The 26,441-nt window shown below is 46.6% G+C and overlaps 10 protein-coding genes across 10 annotated transcripts; 4 read left to right on the plus strand and 6 right to left on the minus strand.

Moving 5' to 3' along the window:
* Positions 1 to 1,110: 1,110 nt before the first annotated feature.
* On the plus strand, positions 1,111 to 2,270 carry FPSE_02373 (uncharacterized protein; the record flags this gene model as incomplete). Its single annotated transcript, XM_009255492.1, has 2 exons — positions 1,111 to 1,771; positions 1,822 to 2,270. The coding sequence occupies 2 exons, from the start codon at positions 1,111 to 1,113 to the stop codon at positions 2,268 to 2,270; spliced, it is 1,110 nt and encodes a 369-aa protein (XP_009253767.1).
* Positions 2,271 to 2,791: 521 nt separating this feature from the next.
* On the minus strand, positions 2,792 to 4,198 carry FPSE_02372 (uncharacterized protein; the record flags this gene model as incomplete). The annotated part of the gene is made up of 1 exon (XM_009255491.1): positions 2,792 to 4,198. The coding sequence occupies one exon, from the start codon at positions 4,196 to 4,198 to the stop codon at positions 2,792 to 2,794; it is 1,407 nt and encodes a 468-aa protein (XP_009253766.1).
* Positions 4,199 to 5,176: 978 nt separating this feature from the next.
* On the plus strand, positions 5,177 to 6,388 carry FPSE_02371 (uncharacterized protein; the record flags this gene model as incomplete). The annotated part of the gene is made up of 1 exon (XM_009255490.1): positions 5,177 to 6,388. One exon carries the CDS (start codon positions 5,177 to 5,179, stop codon positions 6,386 to 6,388), a length of 1,212 nt encoding a protein of 403 aa, XP_009253765.1.
* A 1,577-nt stretch (positions 6,389 to 7,965) lies between these two features.
* FPSE_02370 (uncharacterized protein) lies at positions 7,966 to 9,037 on the minus strand (the record flags this gene model as incomplete). Its single annotated transcript, XM_009255489.1, has 3 exons — positions 7,966 to 7,995; positions 8,166 to 8,515; positions 8,602 to 9,037. The coding sequence occupies 3 exons, from the start codon at positions 9,035 to 9,037 to the stop codon at positions 7,966 to 7,968; spliced, it is 816 nt and encodes a 271-aa protein (XP_009253764.1).
* A 1,803-nt stretch (positions 9,038 to 10,840) lies between these two features.
* Positions 10,841 to 12,526, minus strand: FPSE_02369 (uncharacterized protein; the record flags this gene model as incomplete). Its single annotated transcript, XM_009255488.1, has 4 exons — positions 10,841 to 11,032; positions 11,083 to 11,191; positions 11,254 to 12,371; positions 12,428 to 12,526. The coding sequence occupies 4 exons, from the start codon at positions 12,524 to 12,526 to the stop codon at positions 10,841 to 10,843; spliced, it is 1,518 nt and encodes a 505-aa protein (XP_009253763.1).
* Positions 12,527 to 14,630: 2,104 nt separating this feature from the next.
* FPSE_02368 (uncharacterized protein) lies at positions 14,631 to 15,871 on the plus strand (the record flags this gene model as incomplete). Its single annotated transcript, XM_009255487.1, has 4 exons — positions 14,631 to 14,874; positions 14,942 to 15,016; positions 15,129 to 15,494; positions 15,588 to 15,871. The coding sequence occupies 4 exons, from the start codon at positions 14,631 to 14,633 to the stop codon at positions 15,869 to 15,871; spliced, it is 969 nt and encodes a 322-aa protein (XP_009253762.1).
* Positions 15,872 to 15,939: 68 nt separating this feature from the next.
* On the minus strand, positions 15,940 to 16,551 carry FPSE_02367 (uncharacterized protein; the record flags this gene model as incomplete). Its single annotated transcript, XM_009255486.1, has 2 exons — positions 15,940 to 16,437; positions 16,492 to 16,551. 2 exons carry the CDS (start codon positions 16,549 to 16,551, stop codon positions 15,940 to 15,942), a joined length of 558 nt encoding a protein of 185 aa, XP_009253761.1.
* A 783-nt stretch (positions 16,552 to 17,334) lies between these two features.
* FPSE_02366 (uncharacterized protein) lies at positions 17,335 to 18,589 on the minus strand (the record flags this gene model as incomplete). Its single annotated transcript, XM_009255485.1, has 3 exons — positions 17,335 to 17,527; positions 17,713 to 18,201; positions 18,252 to 18,589. 3 exons carry the CDS (start codon positions 18,587 to 18,589, stop codon positions 17,335 to 17,337), a joined length of 1,020 nt encoding a protein of 339 aa, XP_009253760.1.
* Positions 18,590 to 22,243: 3,654 nt separating this feature from the next.
* On the minus strand, positions 22,244 to 23,907 carry FPSE_02365 (uncharacterized protein; the record flags this gene model as incomplete). Its single annotated transcript, XM_009255484.1, has 2 exons — positions 22,244 to 23,274; positions 23,331 to 23,907. 2 exons carry the CDS (start codon positions 23,905 to 23,907, stop codon positions 22,244 to 22,246), a joined length of 1,608 nt encoding a protein of 535 aa, XP_009253759.1.
* A 918-nt stretch (positions 23,908 to 24,825) lies between these two features.
* Positions 24,826 to 26,284, plus strand: FPSE_02364 (uncharacterized protein; the record flags this gene model as incomplete). Its single annotated transcript, XM_009255483.1, has 2 exons — positions 24,826 to 26,178; positions 26,228 to 26,284. The coding sequence occupies 2 exons, from the start codon at positions 24,826 to 24,828 to the stop codon at positions 26,282 to 26,284; spliced, it is 1,410 nt and encodes a 469-aa protein (XP_009253758.1).
* Positions 26,285 to 26,441: the final 157 nt, after the last annotated feature.

A 26,441-nucleotide genomic window follows, 5' to 3' on the forward strand; every position in this document is an offset into this window, starting at 1 on the left:
AGCGACAACACAGAACACTTTTGTATGGATAGGTAAATACCCAGGGAGATAAATCCTCAATAAAGTATCGCAATAGGCATGCTTCTTGGATGCCTTCTAATGGTAAATCTTTTCCACCTGGTGGCTCAAGCGTATGGAGTAAACCACCCCAAGAGGGATCCCTTTTAGGAAGAGCAAGATTATTCTGAAAAGGTTGAGAATACGAAGGTGAACCAGTTGTGCTATGAATTTGATTGTTGGTAAAGGGCCTCAGACGTTCTGATATCACTGCATTCGCATAAGATGAACGCTGCAGTACCAATGTTGAGTTGTCTGGTGCAGCGCCACCACCAGAGAGGTTACTTTGCAACTGCTCGGCAGGTGTACTTGTCGTTTCACTCGACGAAGTCGTCTCATCCCCAATAGCGATCTTTTTTGCGTGTCGTCGAGGACCAGTCTGAAGACGAACTTGCTAAATGTTACCTCAGCAGCCCAAATTATGTTTAACTAGAACGAAAACCTACACTCCTTGGCATTGCTACTAACCCAGCTCTGCGTCCCCGAGAACTGCGAGTCATAATTTGCCGATGACCCTTGTCTAAATTGGCGACCCCGGGAACGTACGCACTCCAACCCTTTGCTTTCACACCGGCGGCAAAACTCCGAACTCTGATCACCTAGAGAGAAGGGATCAGTCGCGAGGACCTCCTTGTAATAGAGCAAGGGTCACCGACATTTGAGATGCTTGTCTGTAATGATTGGATTTCGTTAGTCAGATACCGTTATGTTTAAATCTAGTATCCTACTTTTGCACTCCAAGCATGGTTTTCTCACTATAGGCATGCTGTGGATTGGGTTGTTTTGCTGTCATCAGAATGATGACGGGTAATGGTAGCGAGACTCAGCGAGGATGCGGGGTTCAAAATCCGATCGGCAAGAGTTTCCAAAAATAGACATTAGCTACCCAGTCATTCTCATGTGTGGCTTACTGGCTTTGATGGCGGGATATCAATAAAAGCCTTTCGGTAACATCATCATTCTCAGTTGGGCATTGTGCCCTCTTGTGGAGCATCTGAGTCTTTTAATTACATTCAACTTCAACCTCACCCTAAACAAACACAATTGTGCATTATGTCGACAACTACGCGTATTACAATTGATGATGAGGGCGATACCCTGGTCATCCTGAAACTCAGAAGCGATGACGCGAACCCTGATGTGACGGAGAATATTGCGACAGACGACGAGTCTACCACCGAGACCACAGCGACGTCCAACGTGACTACTAACGATGCCGTTCAGAGTGAGGATAGGCCACACACTGAGAAACACTTTCTGTGTTCCAAGAAACACCTTTCATTTGCATCCCGAAGAGCCAGCAAGATGTTCTCGAGTAACTTCAAGGAAGCTTCAAAAGAGGAAGATGGACTTCATCACTGGACCTTCGAGGCTCTTTTTCAACCCACAGCATTCGAAATAGTCCTGAACTTCATCCACGGAAAGACTCGTGATGTCCCACAAGAGGTGTCTGTGGACCTACTCGCTGATATTGCATCTATCGTCGACGACCTCGAATGTCACGACGCTCTCTCATTTCCCGGAAGAAACTGGCTACTAAAATATTCCGCCTTCCGTCTTTTATTGATAACGAACAAATCGATTTACCAAATTATCCATGCATCATTTGTATTCGAGAATTCAGAAGCTTTCAAACGTGCTACCAGGCTTGCTATCAAGTCCGGTACTGACATTGTACCGAATTTCGAGTTACCAATTCGCCAAAGTGTTATAGGTGAGTGAGCTTTTGTCTGCAACTTAGGTAGTTTTAGCTAATGAATTTAGACTCCATTCAGACTAAGAGAGTATCCATATTTCAAGAACTTATGGATGAGTTGGCTGATTTGCAGTCGAAACTGCTTGCTCAGGAAGCGGGTCCCTGTACTTATGGCTGTAGATCCATGATGTTGGGTACTTTGATCCAAGGCATGAACGCAGCACGCATCTGGCCACCGCCCTTGCCGCCATTCCCGTCTTTGTCAATTTCTGCTGTGATTATTTCACTATTCGGGATTCACCTGCATACGTATTTTGGACCAGAGAGTGGCGCTGATGCCTCCAAGTTTTCAGGCAAATGGCACCGTGCGACTTCGTCTCTGCCTACTCAAAGTCAGGAAGAACCTCCCACTTTAGTTCGGCATCACTGCTGTCTGACGGAGTATCTAAATCCTATTTTAGATGCCGTTGAGGCTGAAATTGAAGGGTTGAAGCTGGAGGAGTTCACTCGACCTTGATAGTTATTGGTAGCAGTTTTATCAATTGCATATCATTTCTAGTTTCCGACATTTATTCGTTAGATTATCTTCACAACGCTGGCCCACGAATGTCCACTTGAATAGCCAGGTGACCCGAGTGTCAACTTGATAATGAGAAAATAGTACTAAATGATTATCCAGCCCCTCCAGAACTGCAGGCAGCGCACTAAATGGTTCTCAATAAAACGTCGTGTATTCACACATACCGATGATAGATAATAGAGAAGCTTTTAGTAATCTAGTGAAGTCTGTGGAAGATAGGTAGATGTCCATGCTACCTGGTCCAGTTGTACCGTTTCTTGGCTTCAAAGCCTCCCTTGATCAATATCATACAAATGTAGAGTAAATCCAAAGCTCCAATATTCAACGTGGTCTTGCAGGAGAAACGCCAGGAAGTTGTCTAGGCTAATGACGAGTTAAGTGAGGTATGAGCAAATTTGATAGATCCCCGTCGCTTGCCTGTGCCCTTGGCTAGGTGGCTCTCGTCTACTTCTCTATACTCATTTATTGGAGATACAAGCGAATGACATTTTCTTAACATCTGCAGCTTGAACAGGTCCATTGAGATTCCAAGTCATACTGACATAAGGCCAGCAAATTCGACCATCAGACATGGTAACCATGTCACCAGCAATGAATGTGTCATTAGAGGTAATAGCTTTTCCTATCTTCTTGCCGCTGCTGTTGACAACTTGGAACTTGGTACCAGCGAACTTGCCACTGCAGCCCATAGCCTCGTTGTCACACACAGGGTTGGAGATCTCCTCCCAGGTGACGAGAGCAGTGGAATTATTAAAAGCGGCGACATGAACATTGGAACAGTCGTTGGTACCGTCGGTGATCCAGTTGACCTGGCTGTCACCGTCCTTAGCACCGACTTTAGAGGTAGCCTGCTCACCAACAAGAGTTTTCTTGTCAGATAAAAGAGCAATCGCGACGTTGCGGTTTGTAGTGCGTTGCTCTGAGTGTGTATAGCCGTCACCCATCCAGTCGTTGGTACTGAGATTGATAGCACCACGAGAAGCCCAAGAGAAAATGTAGGAGTCAGAACCGATGAAGCGAGCGAGGGAGCTGTAAGATCCGCTCATTCCACCCATGGGTTCGTTGCTAGCACCATTGATGACATGCTCGTTGGAGACTTTGACACCGTTGTTGCTCATACCCTGGGTCTCAGTGTTCAGCCAGATGGCACCCTGGTCCTCGGCGCAAAGTGATGCAAAGGGAGGCTCATCGGCGGCCTCAAAAGCGATGCCAGTATTATGCGAGCAACCCCAAGAGGAAGAGGCGCCCTGGATATCTTCAACCTTTCCTTCTGGAGTGATGTAGCGGATAGCATCGCCAAAGTGACCAGAGGCCCAGCCACTGTAAGCAGTCACCACAATGTAGGCGGCGTAGTAGCCAGCCTTCTCGGAGAAGACAAGGTCACCGTTGATATCAGGAGAGGCAAGAGCATCACCCGATAAGCCAGAACCACCGAGGAGGGTACGGAAGGCTTGCTTGCCGTTGGTGTATTTGTAGATAACGGGAAGAGGGTCCTTGGACTCTCCTGAGACGACCTCGTTGGTAAGAAGGGCAAAACCGTCGTTATGAGCCACTAGACCACCGGCTTCCTTACCGTCCTTGATGGTAATGGGAGTGCCGACAGCGGTGAAGTTCTTTGGGTTGACGCCCTGGATGTGGATACCTTTGCCGCTTGCATCAAGGTAGGCAAGAAACGCAGTCTTGCCATCGGGAGAAACAGCAAAAGGGGTCCTGCGATGGTGAGGGAGACCGGTCCAGTAAGCTTCCTTGACAGGGTTGAAAGAGCTTCCTAGATTGAGGGTATCTACATGGCTCTCGAGCGACGAAGAACTGAGCTGGGCAGCAGCTAGCGCCAGGCTAGCGACGAAAGTAAGAAGGCGCGACATCCTGATGTCGGATTTTGTATAAGAGGAGGGCAGGAATCTCCCAAGATAGTTATTTAAAGAGCGTAGAGAATGGGAAAAAAGAGTGTAATTGAACTGAAGTCAGAAGTGAGTATCTCCTGTCGTTCTTGACCAAAGCTGGGAGGAATTAGCTGTTTTAAACTGCAAGTGAACCTAATCTACTGCGGTAGTACGGCTTGTAGCCAAGCATTTTGAAACTGGACGGGGAGCAATGGAATAATCTTCGGTACGCGTATACTCGTATTCATGGATATCTTAGTGTCGGAGTACTTCTGAAACAACGACTCATTTTAAATCAGACGTTTATATGGTCGCATGCTCAAGTGAGCCGAGTGGGAGAAATAAGACACTACATAGATAATATCCGCCTACACAGACAAACCGAAAGAGAAAGGTAAGATGAAATCCACATAAGATGTTTAACGACTACTTATGAAGATCATTGCAATGATTACATTCCTTGTCTGATCAATAACTGATAGTGAGTAGCTTCCAGCTTGACGCATTGAGTCTCTTCTACTTGATAATCAGTCCAACTCATCCCACCATGAACCGCTCTTTTCCCCAGGGGTTTATCGCCGATCATCGGGATGATACTTGAAACAACGTGGACCTTTCTTTAGCGGCTCTCGTTTGGAACTGTAATTTTAAGCCTCGTTCTCAAACCAGTGACAAGCATCGAGTGACTTAGCGTGGTCTATAGAAGGACTGTCTTTCCCGGCCAGTTAATCCCGCCAATCAAGACCCCGGTGTCGTCCCTTTTCAGAATCCGAGCATTCCGATAATCTTCATCTCTGTACAACCCAGTCAGATGTACTTATATACTGCAGTGTGAATGTCACTTATGCTCTTTTGCTTGAATTATCGACAGGTCACTGGCTGACATTCTTTTATTTCTTTCGTTCTAAGAAGTCCACTCGTTAAATACATTTTACATTCGTTTACCTTTTTTTCTACAACATGCGTTTCTCATCCACTCTCGGTCTGGCGACTCTCGCTACCTCCACCGCAGCCCAATCCTTCAATTCGGCAAAGTCTGACCTTGATGGTTCAGTATGGCAGTCCGTTGCGTCCGTCCAAAGTCGATCTTGGAGCAGCATCCCTCGTAACCGTCCCACAAAGCGCCAGTCCGGATGGAACCCCCCTTCGAACCTCGCCGGGGCTCTCAAGGAAGTCTGGGACCACGAAGTCAAAACTTACAGCGATGCTTTGGGATTCAAGAACTACGGCTGGGATCAAGTCATTGCTGGAAAGGGCAAGCTCAACGTCTGTGTCCGATGGGAGTCAACTGCTTCTGTAACAGCCGAGCAACGTACCAAGGTTGCCACGGCTCTGCAGGACTCATATACCAGCTGGATGAAGTGGGTCTCTGGATGGGACAACTTTCATTACGAGGACGTCAAGATTAATGTCGTCGGTTGGGCTGTCAAAGATAAGAGTCTCCTCCAGGGATCGACCACCGGCCTCGACATCTACACAGATACCGACGCAGAGGGGATTCCCCAATGCTCTGAGAAGTGTGGTCGCTTCTTCCATCAGGATGGCGACTACAGTCAGTGCCCTGGTGGCGCGGAGCGACACTACGATAATTCTCTTTGGCTTACCGACGGTATGCAGGGTGGTGCCGGTGGTGACTGGGGTCAACGCATCGGCCGAGAGTACTTTATGGACCTTCTTGGTACCAAGAACATCCACATTCTGCAGCACGAGATTGGCCACACCTTCGCTCTGGATGACTTCTATGACTGGACTCCCACTGGCCAGTCCAAGTTCATCATGCTTGCCGGTTCTGCTACTGAAGTCACCGATTTTGACGGCTGGATGCTGCGAAACTGGTGGTACGAGCTGTCTCGTGAGCGTGGCTGGCAATCCGGTGTTTCCAGCTCGGATACCAAGACTGTTGGATCTACCAAGGATAAGGTTACTTCTGCACCTGTTGCTACCAAGTCTGCCTCTGCCAAGCCCGTCACTACCACCCAGCCAACTACCACGGCCAAGAAACCCACAGTTGAAACTGCCGCCGCAGAAGTAGCCAAGCCAAAGTCCGAGTCTGGTGTTGCCGCCGCTGCTTATGCTCAGTGTGGAGGTGGAGCTAGCTACACTGGTCCGACCAAGTGTGCCTCTGGCTTGAAGTGTACTAAGCACAACGAGTGGTACTCGCAGTGTCTCTAAGCCATACGTTGATGTGTGTTGAACCGGTGTCTGATAGCAGCTTCTCTTAATTTAGATACTCAGTCCTTGATGTAGATATACACGTGTTAGCCTACTTCTATTCTATACTACAACCTTTCCATCTAAAAATGCTCTTAATGCTCACAGAAATTTCATTCTTGTCTAACACCAGATTGCTCCTGCTCTTGATCCATGTCCTTTCATCCATTAGCTGTATTCGTACATCCTTGGCTTCTTCTAACCCCATCGGCCAATCCACAATCTTGACATCCTTTTCTCCAAATCATCGACGTTGATATGGAGTTCCGTTCCATCTCACTAGTAACTTATTCTGGTGAAGACATAGGGCTACGAGTTGACAGAGTTAGCCGTTCATGTTGTATAGCATTCTGATAAGCATTCGCCCGACATTCAACGGCCTCAGACGACAATCATAAGTTTGTGGTTCCTTCCCCTATTTGGCAAGGTCCCGAGCTACATTGACTGTTCTTGTCATCTCTTACCTCGCAGAACCCTTTCAGTTTTGACTTTCTGTGCCTTCGTAAATCTGCCGTTATCACTGGATACCATGACTAAAGGTAAGGTGCTTAGAAATCATTGAGTCGGTGTTAGTCAGTGTAATGGTCCGATTGGTTCCCAGCTAAGGTGAGCGATCTACCAATGTATCTCAGCGAAGGCTCTTTACCGTTCGCGACTTGGATACCGAACAATTCATGCCTTCTTTTAAGATGCTAGAGTACAATACAAGGACGTCGCTTGTATACTAAACAACGTTCTCACGAGTGGGGAAGCTCCTTTCCCTACTTCCGAATTTTTAATAGAAATCGTCCCCCACGACACTACCATGGCACAAATTCAAGAGGTCCGTAATAAGCTTATTGGCTCATGGTCTCTTATTTCCAGCCGAACAGAGCTTTACGACAGCCCGGATGTTAAACCAAGTATTTTGTACACCATCGGGAAAAATGCACACGAATCATCTTGTTCTCTCCTGATGGATACGTCTCCACACAACTCATGAGACCTGGAGCCATCAAGTGGGAAGGCAACAATTTACTGGACGGCACTGCCGAGGAACTGGCAGATGCAACTAGGCACTTCTTGGCTTACGCTGGCACGTTTGATGTTGAGGCCAGAGGAGACGAAACATTGATATATATCAGCGTGGGCCTTTGTTCTTTCCCAAACTGGCTAGGCGATAGACAAGAAAGAGTCGTCAGACTGGAGGGCGAGGTCTTGAAACTGACACCCCCATCGTTTATTATGCAAGTAGGTTTTCAGTTCGAAAGGCAACAATCAATTTCGAATACATCAAGCTAAATAATTCATTCCTACTCTACAGGGAAAGATAGCTCAGCCAATATTTGAATGGAAGAAGATGGGTGATAGGAATGATTAAGATTCAGGGGGGTTTATTCGTAGTCGAATGTAAGCCATTATATACCTACATTTTCAATGCCGCACTCACATGTTTGCAACACTCCCTTTTCATGTACGTTAATAGAAGATATTTACTCTCCATTCAATACTGCTTTTGACTTGAAGATAGATATCAATATTATTTGGACAGTCCAAATTTAGAAAGTGGCAAAAGAAGGCGTATAGATCTGAGTCAATACATGTATCTAATTAGACATTTGAATCTTGGTTTTCAATGTGTGACGCCGAGTGAATATGAGAAACTATCCAACGACTGTAAATAGGCCACAGAAATATAAATGAAATATCTGGTTCGATGTGAATAGTACCTTGACTACCTGAGGAACGCCACCCTCACCTCTCCCCTAGGAAATAATGTAATCTCAGTGACCATTCGGGGTCGATTCTGCATGTACCTCTCCACAAGCTCGGGCTCGCCTGTTCTTCTAACCCATGGATTTGCTTGCTTTTCAGCCGTCCCAACTTCATCCATCTGCAGCTCGAGTCGACTAAAACGTTGGAAAAGTCGGACCAAAGTATAGCTCATCTCTACCAACACCAGCTGCTGGCCGAGGCAAAAGCGAGGGCCACCGTGAAATGGTACAAAGGCCCATGGTTTTGGGAACCAATTGTTCCACCGTTTCGGACACCATTCATCAGCCGGAGGGAAACCCTCCGGAACAGTGGAATATGCCTCTGGATTTATATCTGATTTTTTAGACAGTTAGACTTTGTTGAGTTGAAGGAACTGAAAAGGGTATACTGACGCAAAAGGTGATTGGAATAGATAATACCTGTTCCTTTGAGTACGCCGATAGGATTGTTCCCAAGTGGTCCTCCACCTCGGGGCAGTGAGGTATCCTTCAGGCAAGCGCGAGTGTTGAGTGGAACTGGAGGATAGAGGCGAAGTGTTTCGTTGATGATGTTGGACAGTATTCTCATATCCTTCAGAGTCTTGTATCCGGGTTCACTGTTGAGATCGATTTGGGCATCGATTTCCTGACGCAGATCCCTGACGACATCCGGGTGCCGTGCCAACTCGTAAAGCATCCAGGTGAATGCCATAGCTGTATTATCACGGCCGGCGAACAAGGCCGTAAGTAGTTCGTCGCGCAGGAAGTGACGGTTGGTGGAAACCTCGGCGGACGCGCGAAGTAAGTTGAAGCCGGGATCTTTCTTGTGAGGCGTTTCTCCAGCTTCTTCCGCTTTGATTTCGTTGACGGTTTCCATGATGATAGGGTCCATGAATGATTCAATGTAGTCCAGATCTGCCTGATACCGGCTTCTCGGCACGAGAAACTTGAAAGGCTTCGATCTCTCCCTCTGTACCTTTCAGTGTCGGAGTCGCTCAAAGCTCTCTGCAAATCTGTTCAAAAGTCTCTTCAGTGTATCTAGATCTACATCGAGCGTGAAGTAGGCCGAGACATCCAAAGTAAACCTAAGAAACAAGTCTTTTATTTCCACTGTTTGACCGTCCGTATCCAGTAGTAGAAGAAGATTTTGCACATGACGTTCGAAGCACTCCAGGCCACTGATGCGCTCCCGATTAAACACTGGCCGAAGTTGTGTACGGGCTTCATGCCAGGCCTGACCATCTGAATTGAAGATGCCTGATTCCCAAAGCCTTGTTAACGGATGCCATTAATCATAAGTAAGTAGTAACAAATTAGCGTAGACCATACTGTTCCCGAGCATGTCAACCCAGTCGTCTCTGGACCTCTTTCCCTTCCCGAAATCATCGAACTGTGTTGCGAGTATCGCCTTTACGTTTTCTTGATCCGCTGTGATGATAATTCTTTGGCCTGCTATTATAGCCTCGGCAGTGTAAGGACTCTCATTGGTTTTACATAAACGCATAAAAGTGTCGTTCTAGAATTTAAGAGTCTCATCGCTGGTCACGGCGCTGTGGAAATCAACGAGGAATGACAGGCCTGCACCGCCATGTCAGTAACTCATCAAGACGCATAAGGTCGTGTATCTGTCCTTCTTCTTGTGCTGTGCATACCTAATGGAAGCCATCCTCCATATTGAGGTGCTCGACCTCCGTGTTGTTTGATTTTGGTTTCGTTACGAACATGAACAACATAACCACGTGCCAGCAACAGCCCGACCACAAGAAAGAAGAGCCACAAACAAGGTGGGTTGTAGAACAGGCGAATTGCACCAGAGCAAATTGTGGAAAACATATCTTCAAGGTACACTACTCACACTATTCAGATGAAGTACGGTCTGTCACAAAGGGGGAAATGAACATATAGATAGACCCAAGATTAGCTTCCCCCTTCTAGATAGATGTCCAACTGACCCGAGGATTCATGCTGCCTCACGATGTTCGGAAATAATCTACCGGTCAAATTTCATCCAATACCGAACATTGAACCGTCTGGGTACAAATCGGATGCAGAACTGTGGCACTTAGTCGGTGTTATTCGGTGTCATTCAATGATTCGGTCACAATACGAAGAGGCATGGTGCACATGTATGTATTCAGTCCATCCTGTGAGCAATCTAAGGGGGGTAAGGGGGGGTATTTCCTTTTTGTGGACATCAAGTATGCAGGCTGGGAGCGACTTCTTGATACTTTACAGCAAGTGGTGGCTTTGTATTTGTCTAATGGGTGGTGGTGACTGTAGATTTACATAAATTGCGTATATTTTATGTATCTCTGTGAAAAGTCACTCCTTACGACAAGTCTGCCATAACCTGCCACATGTACAGCCTCTTATTACGCCAGCCAAGAAGTACACAAGCCGCCAGAAACGCCTCTGTTGGCATTATGGCTTTGGCTTCTGGTTTCTGCCAAAAAACTCACATGACTAAAGCGTGCATCAAGGTTTCAGATACTGAGTGGAATTGAGGTCCGGTTGAATGTCCTTATTGACAAACAAAAGTTAAAAGAAGAGTCTTGCCAAACATTAACTACAGAGAGGGAGCTCGCTCATTCATGCGAGGCAAGTCAAGCCGGGGCGGTGCGGTGCGCTGTCCTCTGACAGTTGAGATGACTCCCATTGGATGTTCCGGTCACACTCGATCTTACTTGTCGGCTGGGAAAACTGCCCTGCCAGCCTTCTTACTTGCCTCAAGGGCACTCGAGAGCGCAAATTGCGTCGAGACTCCGTCGATGCGGTGAACGCTGTTGATGTTTTTGACTAGAGTAATCTGGTAGCAGGTCGCAGAGCCTTGACGGGAGGAGATGGTGGCTGATGCGAGGAAATACTTCCAGATCTGGGCATCTGGTTAGTTGCAGCTGCTACGACGGAAAAGATTCAACTGACCTTGAACCATCTCAGTCCGTACTTGGCCGTGACGTCGGCTTCGTTCGCCAGCCAGTTCCGGTACCAACGCCAAATTGTGGCCGAGTAGTGAACGCCAATGGTGTCCACACTGAGCATCATTAGCACGTCTTCCGCGCGTGTTGGATTCATCAACAGAGGTCCGCCGCTTACCTTTTGACTTCCCAGCCAGCCCTTTCGCAAAACCCGATGTAATAAGCAAGTGGCGTAGATGCGTCTGCGCCTGGGAAAACATATTTGTTCATGAACAAGCCCCAAACCAGATCCTCATACTGCCAAGCTTGTCGGATGCCTGCGATCTGGAGATGCATGACGCCGTCATCCTCCAGCATATCACGACACTGTCGAAGAAAGTTAGTAATCTTGAAAATGCCGACATGCTCGGCCATCTCCAGGCAAGTAATCTTGTCGTATTTGGCTTTAGGCATGTCGCGATAGTCCATGCAGTGAATTTGAGAGTCCGATACGCCAGCTCTGCGCAGGGTTTCGTTCCCCCACTTGGTTTGGTTACGCCCGAGAGTGATTCCCGTTACTTTTGCGCCATAGTTGACACTAGCAAACTTGGCAAGCGTGCCCCAACCGCAACCAATATCCAACAAGGTTTCGCCAGGCTTCAGGGCAATCTTTTCGCACACGATGGCAAGCTTGTTGTCCTGTAGCTGTTCGAGAGACTCCTCCTTGGTCACATCGGGGATGATGCCGGATGTATAGACCATTCGCGGACCCAAGAACCAAGCGTAGAAGTCATCACCACGATCATAGTGGTCTCGAACTTGATCTTCATCCTGAGACCGGCTATGGACAAGGACGTCGGTAGCAAAGTTGACAATGATGTATCGAAATAGCTCCCATGTGAAACGGAAAGACGCCCAATCATGACGGTACTCAAGCACTTCGAGGACGTCGCCGTTGAAGTCTGCGTCACCGTCGAAATATTTGCGCATGAACGTTTCAATAGGAACCTTGTTCCGTCCTCGGTACTTGACCCGATCTTCTTCCTTGTGAAAAGTCAAGTAGTGTTCCACAGGAAGACCTGGGCACTTGACTCTGTCGTTCGTGCGCGGGGCTGTGGCAGAGGTGATGGCCCAGAAGGTGATCAGAATCGGAAGAGTGGTGATGAGGGCGAAGAACACCGTGGTCTTGAACCCGCCACCCAACTTCCATGCCGTGCATGTCGGGACAAGAATCAAGAGGGAAATCAAGAGCCCGTTCGAGAAGGTCTCATTACCAGGGCCATCGGCGGGCAATGGAGAGTTATTGATCGCGGGAGACTTGAATATATGAGCATCTGAACAGGAAGGGATACCATGACAGACATTGTACTGACTGTTGTGATTTTGACGCCGCAGTCATGATCAACCTTGAGTGTTGCGGGTGCAGCCTTGGGCGTGGCCTTGAATGGGAAGTCTGGTCCTATTTCACCCATGATGGGATTGTGCTCGGAACCCATGCCGACGATGGAATTCTTTAGATTGTAGCTAGGAAGCAAATAACAGGAGGATATGAGCTTGAAAGAAGGAAAGACAAGCTCTCGAATTTAAATATCTCTCGCCAGAGGAAAAGGACAACCGACAAATGTGCGTGTGCGTGAGCGCTGCCCAGCCAAAACCTTATGTTAGGGCAAGGTCAGGGAGAAAGAAGAAAAGGTCCCGTGTGACTATCGGAGTCATGGTGCTTGAAAAGTGTAATTCAAGATAGAAACCTTGTTATCAGGAGTGGTGCGTGAGCGTAATATTAACCCTATGTGTCCTTTGTGTAGGCTTCCACTATTGTGTATCTGTGCAACTAACAAAGTACGGGCCTCAGAGACATGAACGGGGACCAGGGGCCATGCTGTTTGCCTGCAGGAAAGATACGGTGGTGTTTGTGGCGCTTGGCATTCAACATCTGATGTCGAGCATGTACGTATCACGAAAGGCGGCCTACCCCTGAATCCAAGCCGTGTCTCGGCGGTTGGTTGACTGTTATGGACACCCAACTAACTGGCTTTCCGAGTGAACGACGAAAATTACGCTCTTGACTCACAAGTCTAACAGCTGTTAGGAGCTACCATAACACCTTGATAAAGAAGACCACTTATGTATTCCTTTAAGTAGGAACTCCCATGCTAGGGGGGACAGAATACAAGTTACGTGAGTATCCACCTTCACCATAGTAAGCAGGATCTTCATGTAACTTGTTTTCTGTCTCCCCGAGGCCATGTTGGTGGCGTGTGGTGGTTCGCGATATCTCCCCAACTTCAATAACTCTCAGTGGCGGTTTACTCCTTGATCCCCCACCTCTTACAGGATCTCTATCTCTTTAAGACCGAAAAGCGTACATACACTTTTCGGTCTTATCTTGAGAGCGGCAAGTTCAGCGCGTCAGGAGTACTAACAACATCGGCACCAACGTATGATGGATTTCCACAGGGCGTTTACCCCACCGACTTCTGGAAAAATATGCTCGATGTATCGGAGACTGTTGCATATTGCTGCCCTAGGTATGAGCAATCTCAATAGTGTTGAAAAATTGAACGTCACCGAACTAACAGATGTAGCGGTTACGAAGGTAACCAGTACGGATACGCAGAATGCTTATCAACGCTTGGCCCAGTCAGCTCTTACACTTACTCGGAGCATTGTATGGTATATGGTCGCGGTGGTGAAATAACGGTCATCTCATCTGTGGATGGGTTGGCATACTCAGACGGTGTACTTTCACGAATAGAACCTACCAGAGCCTCAGATTACACATTGACCACTGTGAACTTGGGTGCGGTTGTAGAAGAGACAGGAAATGGTTTTAGTAATATTGCTCTCGCGACTTGGGTTCCGGCAATTCCTTTGGTCTATAAGAAGTCAGATATAGCTAAGGCCAAGGGAGGAAGCGACGAGAGCGGATCCTGGACAGGAACAGCCACTGACGACGGGGGTGGTGAGAACGCCGCTTCTACTATTCCAAGACAAGGGTTAATTGTTGTCCTTGGATTAGTGTCGAGGATTCTGGTGGGGACAAGCATTCTCTTTTCTTGATAACAACTCCTGCTACCAATATCAACAGAGATGTTATGCTAAGTATGTGTACAAACTGACAATGAGTTGCCAATTGTCAAACTGTCGATCAAGTAAAATCTCCACTTTCTCCACTTCACATACGAGCAGGACATCAGTGAGGATGTAGCTCTCAGACCTTTTACTTCGTATTATCGCAAATTCCCCTCTTGTCTATTCTAGTTTTAGGGGCTGTATGAGGGATCTTCCAAGCTAGAACACTTAGACGACTTGGAAATTCGTATCGCTGTGTCTGTGCTGCAGTTGTAGATAGGTGGACTCTTCAAGGGCATAGATTACAAGACCATGTTGAATAAATCTAGAGGTATTTAAAATACTATATCTCTATAAGTGCAGCCTGACTTCACTCATATTGCCCAACTTGTGCACCCACTGAATTGCCTCCGCAATTATCACGTTGTTATCATCGGCATAAGGCATAAAATTATCAAGTACCCTCATTTATCTCAACGTTGCCACTAAGAACTTTTCGCTGCCATGCATTTCGCTCAACTTCTTCCATTATTCACTGGCCTCGCTGTTGCGACTACTCTGCCGCGCCAAGTATCTTCTGGATGTGCCAAACCGGTCAAGCGTGTCGAGTTCCGTACTCTAGATGCGACTTTACGTAAAGAATATACTGACGCCGTTATCTGCCTTACGAAGAAGCCTTCCAGTATCCGCCTGAAAACTTCCTTGTACGATGATTTTACCTACGTACACACACACCTCAACAACGACAGTACGTACCGTACCTCGCGTCTCACAAACACCATTAGTAAAGAGGACCCTAGCTGATGCTTTTACAGTTCACTACGTTGCGCAGTTCCTACCATGGCACAGATACTTCACCTATCTGTACCACAAGCAGCTCCAGGCTTGTGGTTACACTGGGCCAATGGTGTAAGTACTACTGTTCCCGTCATTTCTTACATCTAGATGAGCGCCAAGCTAATAATAGAATAAGGTACTGGGATTGAACTCTCGATGTCAAAGACGTAGCTGGCTCGGACTTCTGGGACCCCGTGAGTGGCGTCGGTGGTAACGGCGGCGACAAGATTGAAAAGACCAGTGATGGACGTGAGTGGAAGTGTCTGGTGGGCGGACCGTTTAAGGACATCCGCCCAGCTTACAGCAGAGGCATGGCTGCTGAGCACTGCTTATCACGCGACTTTTTTGATGGTGAGAATCGCCCTGGTACCATGCGCGCCAGCGGCTATACACCCGAGCTCATCGCCGAGATTAACAAGCTTCCCGACTTTGAGTCCTTCGAGTTCAAGTTGGAGAATGTCCCCCATGGCTCCATCCACAGTGCCGTCGGTGGTCAGATGGGAGACCTGGGCCCCTCGTCCTCGCCCAATGGTAATGTCATCTTAACCCTTTTCATGGCCTCTTGTGCACCTGTACTCCGACAACGATCATTACTAATACCTGATTAATTTCGACACGAAACAGATCCTATCTTCTTCATGCACCACGGCCAGGTCGACCGCCTGTGGGCTCTTTGGCAGCAGCAGGACCCTGTGGCCCGGCTCAAAGACTACGCTGGTATCCGAGAGCGTCTGATGACACCTGGCGGCAATGCTACAGCTGATAATAACTCGACACAGGCTGAGATTCCCAACCCCCGCGCCGCTCTGACCGACATGCTGCCATTCATGGGCCTAGCTGGCGCTGAGGATCCCACTGTCTCTGACGTTATGGATACCACTAACGAGAAATTGTGCTACACCTACTAGTATTGGAGTGAACCATTGTTTTATTCTTAGACACTATTGGTGGATAAAGTAAATAGAGTTAAGGTTAATTAGTCCTTGATCTTCCTGCGGACGGTCTTGTTGACGGGAGACTTTCTTGCAATACCAACCATCCACAATGTCCGCACAAGCAACCATGCAGTAGGGACCCAAACATTAACCATCACGTATACATTCATACTAGATCCAGGAAGTGCTGCCGCTACACCTGTCACAGCTAATGTCGCACCTGCGTGGAAAACATCAAATGCCATAAAAGCGAACAAAACCGCCTTTATGACTTGCTCTGCATCGTGGACGTCTCGCAGTTTATACCGAGCCACATAGAGTAGCAGTGGCTCAATGACACCACTAAAGGCAAGAGCTGACATGAATGCATACCAGAGACCGCGGAGCTGAGGAGTGTTCCATGCCGACGCCGCATCGCATGATCCATGCAGAGGAGAGGGCGACCAGAAAGGCCCAGCGCTGTCGGCTGGTGCGAGGGAGTGAAAGTGATCAATCGGCGATGCTGGGATCAGAGGAAGAGTGGCAAAGATAACACTTGGCTACAGAAAAGTTGGTTGGATGCTCATAACGATTAGGGTTTGCAGACAGCGTACCTCGAAGATCATGAAGGCGAACTGATAGTGCCACGGAAGGATTTCGGAAATTTGAGTCATGATGCGATTCTTTCCAGCTGCCGGTTACCAGTTAATTGATGGAAGATGTACGTTCAAAGTGGAAAGGTGGTTGAGATTAACCACTGTTGAGTTATTTACACTCTGAATGGCGGTAAACAGTAAATTAATTAATCTTTACCTAAAAATAGATGCAAAACTTCTAGCTCATCACGTGATATTATCGTGGTAGAAAACCGACCCATGCCTGCAGCAGGGTAGCCGTACCACTTTTCAAACCTCTTGGGTTACAATAAGCATGCAACTATACTAACTCTATCTATAGTCTCGCAAAACAGGTTGCTTTTTCATTGACTCAAAAATTACCCTGTACATTAAGCTCGATTTAAATGTGTATTCTCTTAACACTAAGGGAACATGGATTATGACAGCTTAAAGAAATACGTTCATCAGTTATGGAGGCTCGAAAGAATAGCGTAATCTCCAAGTAAACACTTGCACAAATATCTAGGCGACCGTGTCTATATATTAATCTAACCGTTGATTTTTCTCCACACATCAATGCCAATTTCGACATTGCAAATCCTTGCTGTCGTAACACAGAACCAAGTCGACAATGTAAAAGATAATTGGAAACCCGCAATGACTAAACAATTGAGTTCATAGATGTTGTCTTAAAGACTTGAGCTTCTTCTTCCTAATATTATTTCTGCTGCTGCTGCCTGTAATTCCTATCTTTATGATCAATGCCTCCTTCGTTATCTAGATCTCCGTGGTCGACATCGTGGTACGGGTGGTAGTATTGTTGATGAAGACGAAGGTGTTTCAGTTGATGCGACTTCCAGTGAGGTTTGGGATACAGATGTTGATGGAGACCCGAATGATATTGATGATTGTGACGTTGATGATGTAGATTCTGATGATAGAGATTGTGTATATAATGGCAATGTTGTAAAAGTTGAGACGGATGCAAGCGAAGGTTCGGTTGAAGTAGACCCCGATGTGCTCAGCGTAGTTGCTGAGTCAAGTTCTGATGATAACGATGACCACACAGTATCAGATGAAGTAGTGAGTATAAATAGTGATGATGAAGGTTCTGTTGTTGCTGAGGTCGTGACTGATGTAGTAGTGGAAAGTATTGATGATGATAATGATGTCGGCATTGTTGACAAAGTTGAGGAGGTCAATTCTGATGAGACGTACAGAATAGGCGAAGTAGACGTTGCTGACACTGCTAATGAGGATGAATCTGGCAGGGATGATGACGTAGTACTAGTAGCAGAGGCAGTTGTATATGTAACGTAAGAGATCGTTCCGCGCATTGTTCCTGAAGCTGGCTGCGTGATTGTAGAAGTTGCTTCATAAGTTGTGGTAGATACAATACTTGTCGTGTCATAGTCGACTTTGAAGGACTGACTGCAGTCAACGCAGGGTCTTATTTTGATCATAAGAGCTGTGTCACCGTAGCCATTGAAACGATCGCATACAGCAATCTTCAACTCAACAGAAGCTTTAGGGACTGGTATAGAAAATCGAAGAGGCGGTGATGACATAGAGAATGCAGTATCTCCATTGGGTGCTGGTATACCCCAGGGTTCGCTGAGATACTTTGATAAAGAATCCAAAGGGTTGTTGTTTTCGTCCTTTGCGTAATTTACACCATTTACCAAAACCATAACTCTGTCGCCCGAGCTTGCAATTGTTAGCTTTCATGATTCTTGTGCCAATGGTAGAATACTCACGTTCGATCACAGCTTGCAATGACTACGTCGACCAGCAGTGTAGTAGCCTTTATTGGAAGAATGTTCAACAAGTATGAAGCTCCATTATAGGAGTCTGTTCCACAGTACGTCTGGGTATAGGCATCATATAGATCAGTAGTATAGGAGCTTGGACACGTATCCCCGGGAGCTAAAGGTGAGGTTAAACTTCCAGTCGATAGAATAATGCCCTTTTCCATCCCGAAAGGACCATCAGTAAACGGCCTGATTGCAGATGGATCACCAGAGTAACCTGATGATGAAGAAAAGATATCTCTGGATTCGTTGAACAAGACCCTTGCCAGGGCAAGTCCACCCATTGGTGGAGAAATAGTAATACCTAAACATAGAGGTAATATGGCAGATACCCAGAGGGTTACAAGACTTTGCCTTGGCTTCATACTGAAGAAGCTGCAAATAAATGTTACTAGGAAACGAAAAAGGTAATCAGAGTATGCATGGCAGCTAAGAATATCTCAGCCTGGGAGTTGCGAAGGGGGGAGGTCTTCCTTTTGTATACAACTAATTGTCTCCTTCTGCACAGACTGTAAAATTCAGCCGGTCTTTAGTCAGTTGCTGCATTTTAAATGGGCAATCGTGTGATGTGCTGTCCCTGTCGAGACGACATTATCGGATGGAGAGGCAATAGTGCCAATTTAAGGAACCACTAAGATATTGTCAAATCTACTACTACTGTCAATAGTCCGACGCCACTGTTTTCACCTTGGGCACTAGTTCAAATTGGAACACTTCATTTAAACCAAGCTTAACTAATGCTCCACTGTCAGTGGTAGCTGGCTTAGACAAAAACGTTTATGCTCCTCTTGTTGAAACTAAAAGAATTGAAAGAGACGATCTTTTTTAAATAATTGATCATTGGTAATATTATATGGAGATGGTGATATTTTTGCGTCGCTGCTGTGTTATATTGAGAGCTTGGATCGATTATTGGTGTTATTGTAAAGTAATCTCGCGTCGTGAACTAACTCGCCCCTTTCCTTCGAGCATTTTCCATTGCACTTCTCGCTTAAAGTAAAACATTGTCTTAGGCTCTACCCAGTTGGAGTAAGAAGCGCAACCCAGAAGGTACAGCATATAAGCCCTTTCAAACTTGAACGGAAGTTTGTACAGATAGTCAACAACGACAAATGAGGCATTGAAACATACACGCCTATCATAAAATAAACAGGTACATCCTAAACAAGCGTCTATTTATCGACTATCGGTTATGAAATAGATAGACAACACTGTACTGTATGCATATTCCAGATGTCTACCTCAAGCAACAGCTCTTTTCTTCAGAATACAGTTCAGACCATGCTGTTGCACAAACCAACGGTTTTTAACTTCCCAATCAGCATCCGGATCTGCCAACTCAATATGATAGCGTCTCAACAACTGCGGCACTACTTTGTGAAGCTCCATAATACTTATGTGCTTGCCCAAGCACGTACGTGACCCAGCCCCAAAGGTGAAAAAGCTGGCTTCCATCTTGGAAAGTAACTCGGGATCTGCAGTCAACCAGCGTTCTGGCTTGAAGGCTTCTGGATCCTCGTAAACTTTGGGATCGTGTTGAAGAACCCAAGGATTTATGCCAACAATCGTGCCAGCGGGAAAGAAATGTCCACATATCTCAGCCCCTTGGGGTGGGACGTGCCGCTCCATTAGAAGGCCGATTGAAGGATGCAGCCGCATGGCCTCTTTGATGGCTGCTTTGGTATAGATCAAGTGCGAAGTAGATTCTTTGTAGGAAATGAGATCGCTGAGATTTCCATTCTTATCAGCGGCATCGATCTCCTGAACAACATTTGCCATTTTGTCAGGGTTCTTAATGAGGAAATAGATAACTGCACGGAGGGCGATGGCGGTGGTATCTGAACCCGCGAACACATTGGCTGAAAGATGCACGATAGCATCTCTGGTACTCATCTTGAGAGGATCTTTGTTTTTCACCGCAGCCCATTTGGATAGAAGATCCTTCCCTCCTTCATCAGGAAGCTCCAGCTCACCGTCTCGTTTTATCGATGTACGGGAGTTGATAGCCTTGAGAGTGAAAGTCAATACCGCATTCCAGTTCTCCATAGAGGGTAACAAGATCGGAAACAGAGGGTTACCCAATAGGACGGTGTGCATCTCAGGGACTTGTCCACAGATGGATGAATAGGCAATGATACCCTCAATTGTTTTGATCATGCCATCAACATCCCCACCTGTGGCTAAAAAACCGAGCTTTTGCGCGAAGTTGACCTCACCAACCACGTCGAATGCGTAGTACTGAAGCCACATACCGAGGTCAATAGGTTTGCCATCAGCAGCCCATTGATCAAGACGGGATATGAAAAGTTCAGTACAGGAGTCGATAGCATCCTCGGATTCCAATAGGTTTGTGAGGCTGAACGCTCCTGCCACCTTCTTCTTCTGGTCTCGATGATAGACTGGGTCTCTAGTAGAAAACAGGTTCATTTGTGGTTTCTTCTGCCAAGAAATACTTTGAATGGGGTAGAATGCCGTCTAAAGGGAGACTATCAGTACTTATCAGAAAGCTACAGGGCTAAGAATTCGCCCACCTTTGTGAATGCGCCAGCAAACCCATAGATAGTCTTGATAGCTTGTGGATCACCAACTGAGACGACATTTGGCGCAATTCTTACCAGTGGACCATGTTGTTGGTGTAGCCTGATCGCCGTCTGATGAGATTGACCCTTGTAAACGTCGTAAAGACGCCAGAGTTTCGTCCATTTTGCAAGGGGTGGCCCTGGGATCTTTGCAAGACGTGGACGAAATCGGCCATGTACATAGACTAAAACGATGAGACCGAAAAACAATGAGACAAAGTGGTATTTGTGCTGTAGAAAGGCCGACGCTGCGGCTGAAACGTATTGATGAGGCATGTGGAAAAAGCTTACTATTGAATGAGAGTAAATACAATAGTAAGAAGTTGAAGGAAATAAACATGGAAAGATAACAAGTTGATTGTCACAAGTAAAGTGATATAAATACAAAAAGCACCGTTGCCTCTGATCTACAATGCCTTGGCGCCTAGATGCAGCATATTGCATCTGCTGCACAAATGTTAAAGAGGTACTTACTGACAGGGATACGGCTAAATCAGAGTGCTTCCAATCTTTTGTCACAATATTTGATGTATTTATGGTTTGCAAATGTTCCTATTGCCTACAGAGCCTCCCTATTCATTTAAACAGAGAGATACAGTGAATACCCCTGGGAAAATAGGGCAGGTATTACGTTAACAGATAAACTAGGAAATGATTGTCAATCATATCATGAGATGCATAATGGGAGCGGGGTATGTAGTATTCCAAGAATCTGCCCAGATCATAACATTGGGGGCCATGGCAACTATCTTGCAAATGGAGGTTGGATCAGCCCGAATTATCTGTATTGCATCACTTGAGCACTTGGTCTATGCAGGCTATATTGAGGGCTCCATACTGTAACTAAGAAGATAACGCTCAACCGGTTGAACTGTATCTTCTTTACTAATGGCTGTATCTCAGCGGCGCAGACGTAGCGTTTGCCAAAGTTAATCAATCCGGATTTATAAATTTCCACTATTAACAATGTCTTCCCAATAGACCGTCTGACCGTTTAAACCTTCTGGTATCCCTGTCTCCACCAGTACAGAAAATGTCGTCGCTGGTTCCTCGGGTTTCAGTAGCTTCCCTTCGTCCTTGAGAGTTTCAAGGAACTTAAGTAGGTCCTTGGGTATATAATCTATCTTTGTCATTCTTACTGGAATGCTGTAGCCTTTTCAAATAGATTACCTTCTTGGCGCATCTGCGTCTGCATTTTTGTATCCACTGCCCCAGGTGTTATTGCCACACATTTGATCCTGCTATTCTCGAGAGGGATACATCCGCAGAGATAGTTGACTAGATTTACCATTTATACACTTGTTGCTAAGTTAAAAATGCATAGACTTGATACTTATATTACAAGACAACAAAATCTAATTAAAATACACGTGATCCCCCAAACCAAGTCTCCTTTACCTCAGCCTTGAGCAAAGTCTTAGGGTCCCAGTCCATATCAACAACAATAAAGTCCGCCAATTTCCCTGATGCCAAGCTCCCAACACGATCTTCAGCAAAAACACTTCGAGCTGCACCTTCTGTACCCGCAACGATAGTCTCACACAAACCTAACCTAAAATGCTCATGTACTACCTTGGGGTTTTCTGGATTCTTGGAAGACTGCCGGTTGATAGCTACATGGAAATTATGCATAGGTGACCACGGTGACGTAGGACTATCTGTACCGATCGCCATCAAGGCACCCGAATCGGCGAACTCTCGATACGCAAACGCTCTTTCATATCGCTCTTCTCCGAGAAGTTCAGGCCATGTTGTCAAGGCTGTGGGGTCTGCGTGGATAGGTTGGATGGATGCTGTCAACCCAAGCTTTCCAAGTCTCTTGGCGTCTTCTGGAGAAACGAGTTCCAAATGCTCGATTCTGTGCCTTCGGCCCGGTGTAGCATGTTTCTCAATAGCGTCAATGGCCATTCTGACCGCACCGTCTCCGATTGCATGCAAGGCAACTTGCAAACCGCCAGCATCTGCCTCCCTGACAACAGGTTCGAGGAATTCAGGCTCCCAAATAGGCGGCGGGCTTCCAGCTGTAGCATATGGCTCAGAGAGGTAAGCAGTGCATGCATCAATGATTCCATCAGTAATGACCTTGATTCCAACAAGTCGAAGATCAGGACTTGTTGTCGAGTTGTAGTTTTTGCTTTGCTCGATAGCTCGCTGAACTTGCTTTGAGTTTTCATCGTGGTTGGCGGTTGGTTTGATGAGCCAATGAGCTGCAATTCGTAATGACAGGTTTGGTTCTGTTGTTTTGAGTGTCACGAGTGCATCCCAAGCTTCTTCGTCCATGGCCATTTCGACTGCGCCAGTGTAGCCTGCAGCATTGTACTCCTTTACAGCGGCGCGTATCGCCTCTATTCGTTCGTGCTTCGGCGACGACTTTGCTTGGAATGGCCAAACTGCAAGATCGGTTAGCCATTGGGTTCAAAATGGTTGTGGTTGGAGTTGCACTCACTGATAGACATCATGGCTCCTTCATCCAAAAGGCCTGATGGTTTCCCATCCGCATCACGATAGATCTTGCCACCAGCAGGATCTGGGATATCATCAACCTCAAGTTCTTTCAGCGCCGCAGTATTACACCAGCAAGAATGTAAAGAACCAGCATCAATAAAGATAGGTCGCGGATCAAGATCATCCAGCATGGCAGCTGTAACCCCATCCGGCGTCATGTAATGTCTCCATCCTTTGCAAAGAATAGTTGGTGTATCTGGGTTCTCAGCAGCGTATTTTCGGATACATGATCGGATATCATCAAGTGAAGTGCACCGCGATAGGTCAAGCTTTCGAAGCGACTGACCGAGCAAGAGCAGATGCATATGACCGTCAATGAAGCCGGGAAGAACGACACGCTGATCAAGGTCGCGAATCTGAACATCTGGGCTTATAGTCTGGGAGACATCATGACGAGATCCGATCTCGACGATTTTGTCGTCTTGGATGAGCATGCAGTCTGAGAAGTGGGCGTTGCCACTGAGGCCTGCCTCTGTCTTGGACAGGATCCGGCCATTGACGAATAATGTTTGGGCCATTGTCAAATAGCCAGTGATGAGTTCTCAAAGAAAATTAAGAGATTAAAAAACGATATGTTGTTGGGGGTTTGAGAGTCGTATCTCTGAGGTCAACTTTTATCGTAGTCGTCTGATCAACTACCCCAATTGAATTCCGAGCTTCCTTCCCAGTGTGCAATTCTCATAGCTCCATAATAAAGTTTTTGGTTTGGTCGTTTATCCAATTAGCGTTGTCACTGAGACAAGGCACTGACTCGGCTGTAACCCCAGCGTTTCCCCATTTCCGAATGTGTCTTATCTTGATGCGGAATTAAGTCTCAGATCATTAGTAACAGATTCTTCAAAATGGAGGTAGTGGATATCACTGCAATACCCCAGACATCAGGCAGTTGTTAGAAGATGAAGATACCGTATTCTTATCAAGTTCACCCATTTCAGTGAGCAAGCCTTTACCTGGGCTGTTGGGTTTGTAATGCACTGGGTCTATACCAGACAGAGTCAAACGTTATATTCAATTGTAAACTCTCGAAACTTGTTCAAGCTGCGCCCTACAGCAACAAGCACCGACAAACTATCCCGCCCTTCATAACACAACTCGCTTAGCACTGGGTCGGAAATCAATGGCTCAAGGGCCCACGCACGGTTGTTCAATAACCCACTCAAACTGGGAATCGGTCAACCAGACCAGTCGTCATGTCTGATAATTCCCAGAGCCTAATGACGGACGATGATCGGAAAACCCTCATCGCGTGGAGCTTGCGCACGTTCATACTCTTCCCCACGGGGTTATCGGTCAAAGGGATTGGATACGAGGGGGCCTTGTTGGGAATATAATAGACATCGTACTCCCAGACCAGGCCATTCATTCATCTCTTCAATCTTGTCTATACACCAAGTCAGTCAGTTCTCATATATTCCCAACTTTTGTCTTTGTTCACAATGAGCCATCCAAAAACTACAAATGGCTCCGACATAATCGTCGACGGCGAAAAGCAAGACGAAATCCAACGTCAAGCATCCTTCGGCGAAGCCACAGCCCAAATGTTTCAAACGGACCTCGAGAAAGAAAAAACCATTCAAGGCACTGCTCATTTCCACCGCCTAGGCTGGAAGCGCCTCACCGTTATCCTCATCGTGCAGGCTATTGCCCTTGGTAGTCTAAGTCTCCCCGGAGCTTTTGCTACCCTTGGAATGGTCGCTGGTGTTATATTATGCATTGGGATTGGCCTTATCGCCATGTATGCTAGTTACATGGTTGGTCTTGTCAAGCTTAAGTATCCCGATATTGATCATTATGTCGACGCTGGTCGGCTTTTGATGGGAGGCTTTGGCGATAAGCTGTTCGCTGTTGTCTTTTTGGGTCTCTTGATACTAGCTACTGGCTCCCACTGCTTAACCGGCACAATTGCGCTGGTCAAGATCACAGGCAGCAGCATATGTAAGCTCAGCTTCGGAATCATCTCTGCCGTCATCCTGATGATCTTGGCAATCCCGCCTTCGTTCACAGAGATTGCGATCCTCGGTTATATCGACTTTATCTCCATCATCCTTGCCATCGGTATCGTTATGATCGCGACCGGTATTCAGAGATCCGACGCCCCAGGTGGCTTCTCTTCGTCGACTTGGTCAGCGTGGCCCCAAGAAGATCTGGGCTTCACGCAAGCTCTTACTGCAGTGTCCAACATCGTCTTCTCGTATGCATTTGCTGCTGCCCAGTTTTCCTTCATGTCCGAAATGCATACGCCCGCCGATTTCACCAAATCCATCATCACTTTGGGTCTGACCGAAATCGTCTTGTATACAATTACAGGATCAGTCATCTATGCGTTCGTGGGTCAGGAAGTTCAGTCCCCAGCCTTGTTATCCGCAAGCCCACTAGTGTCGAAAGTCGCGTTTGGCATCGCCTTGCCAGTCATCTATATCTCAGGATCGATCAATGCCACGGTTGCTTGCAGATTCATTCACGGTCGACTTTATCAGAACACTATTACTAGGTTTATTAATACTCGCAAAGGTTGGATCACTTGGTTGGCCGTCGTTGCCTTTGTTATCTTCCTCTCGTGGGTTATCGCAGAGGCAATCCCATTTTTCTCCGAGCTTCTGGGAATCTGTGCCGCGCTATTTATTTCGGGATTTTCATTCTGGATCCCTCCCATCATGTGGTTCTTCCTTCTAAAGGAGGGAAATTGGTATGATAAGCACAATGTCAAGCGTGCGGCTTGTAACTGCATTGTATTTATCGTGGGTTTCTTTGTGTTTATTGCCGGCACATATGCCAGTATCGACCAGATCGTGAGTAGCCTATGACTCTGGCTTTGGTTCTACGCTAACATGATCGCAGATTGCAAAATTCAACGGTGGTGATGTTGGTAGACCTTTCTCCTGCAATGTGGCTTGAGCCTTGGTCATTCAAACGGTCTTGGATAAGTGGATTGCTTGGGCACACCGTATTTTAGTCAATAAATAAACTTTCTTGTTCACTTTCCAGGCCATGCTCCCCGGTCTTCCAGGCCTAAACTTCAGCACCTAAACCTCTGGAGCTACTAGCAGCCCGA

This window comes from Fusarium pseudograminearum, chromosome 2 (genome assembly GCF_000303195.2).
Source record: "Fusarium pseudograminearum CS3096 chromosome 2, whole genome shotgun sequence".
Classification (NCBI taxonomy): Eukaryota; Fungi; Ascomycota; class Sordariomycetes; order Hypocreales; family Nectriaceae; genus Fusarium; species Fusarium pseudograminearum.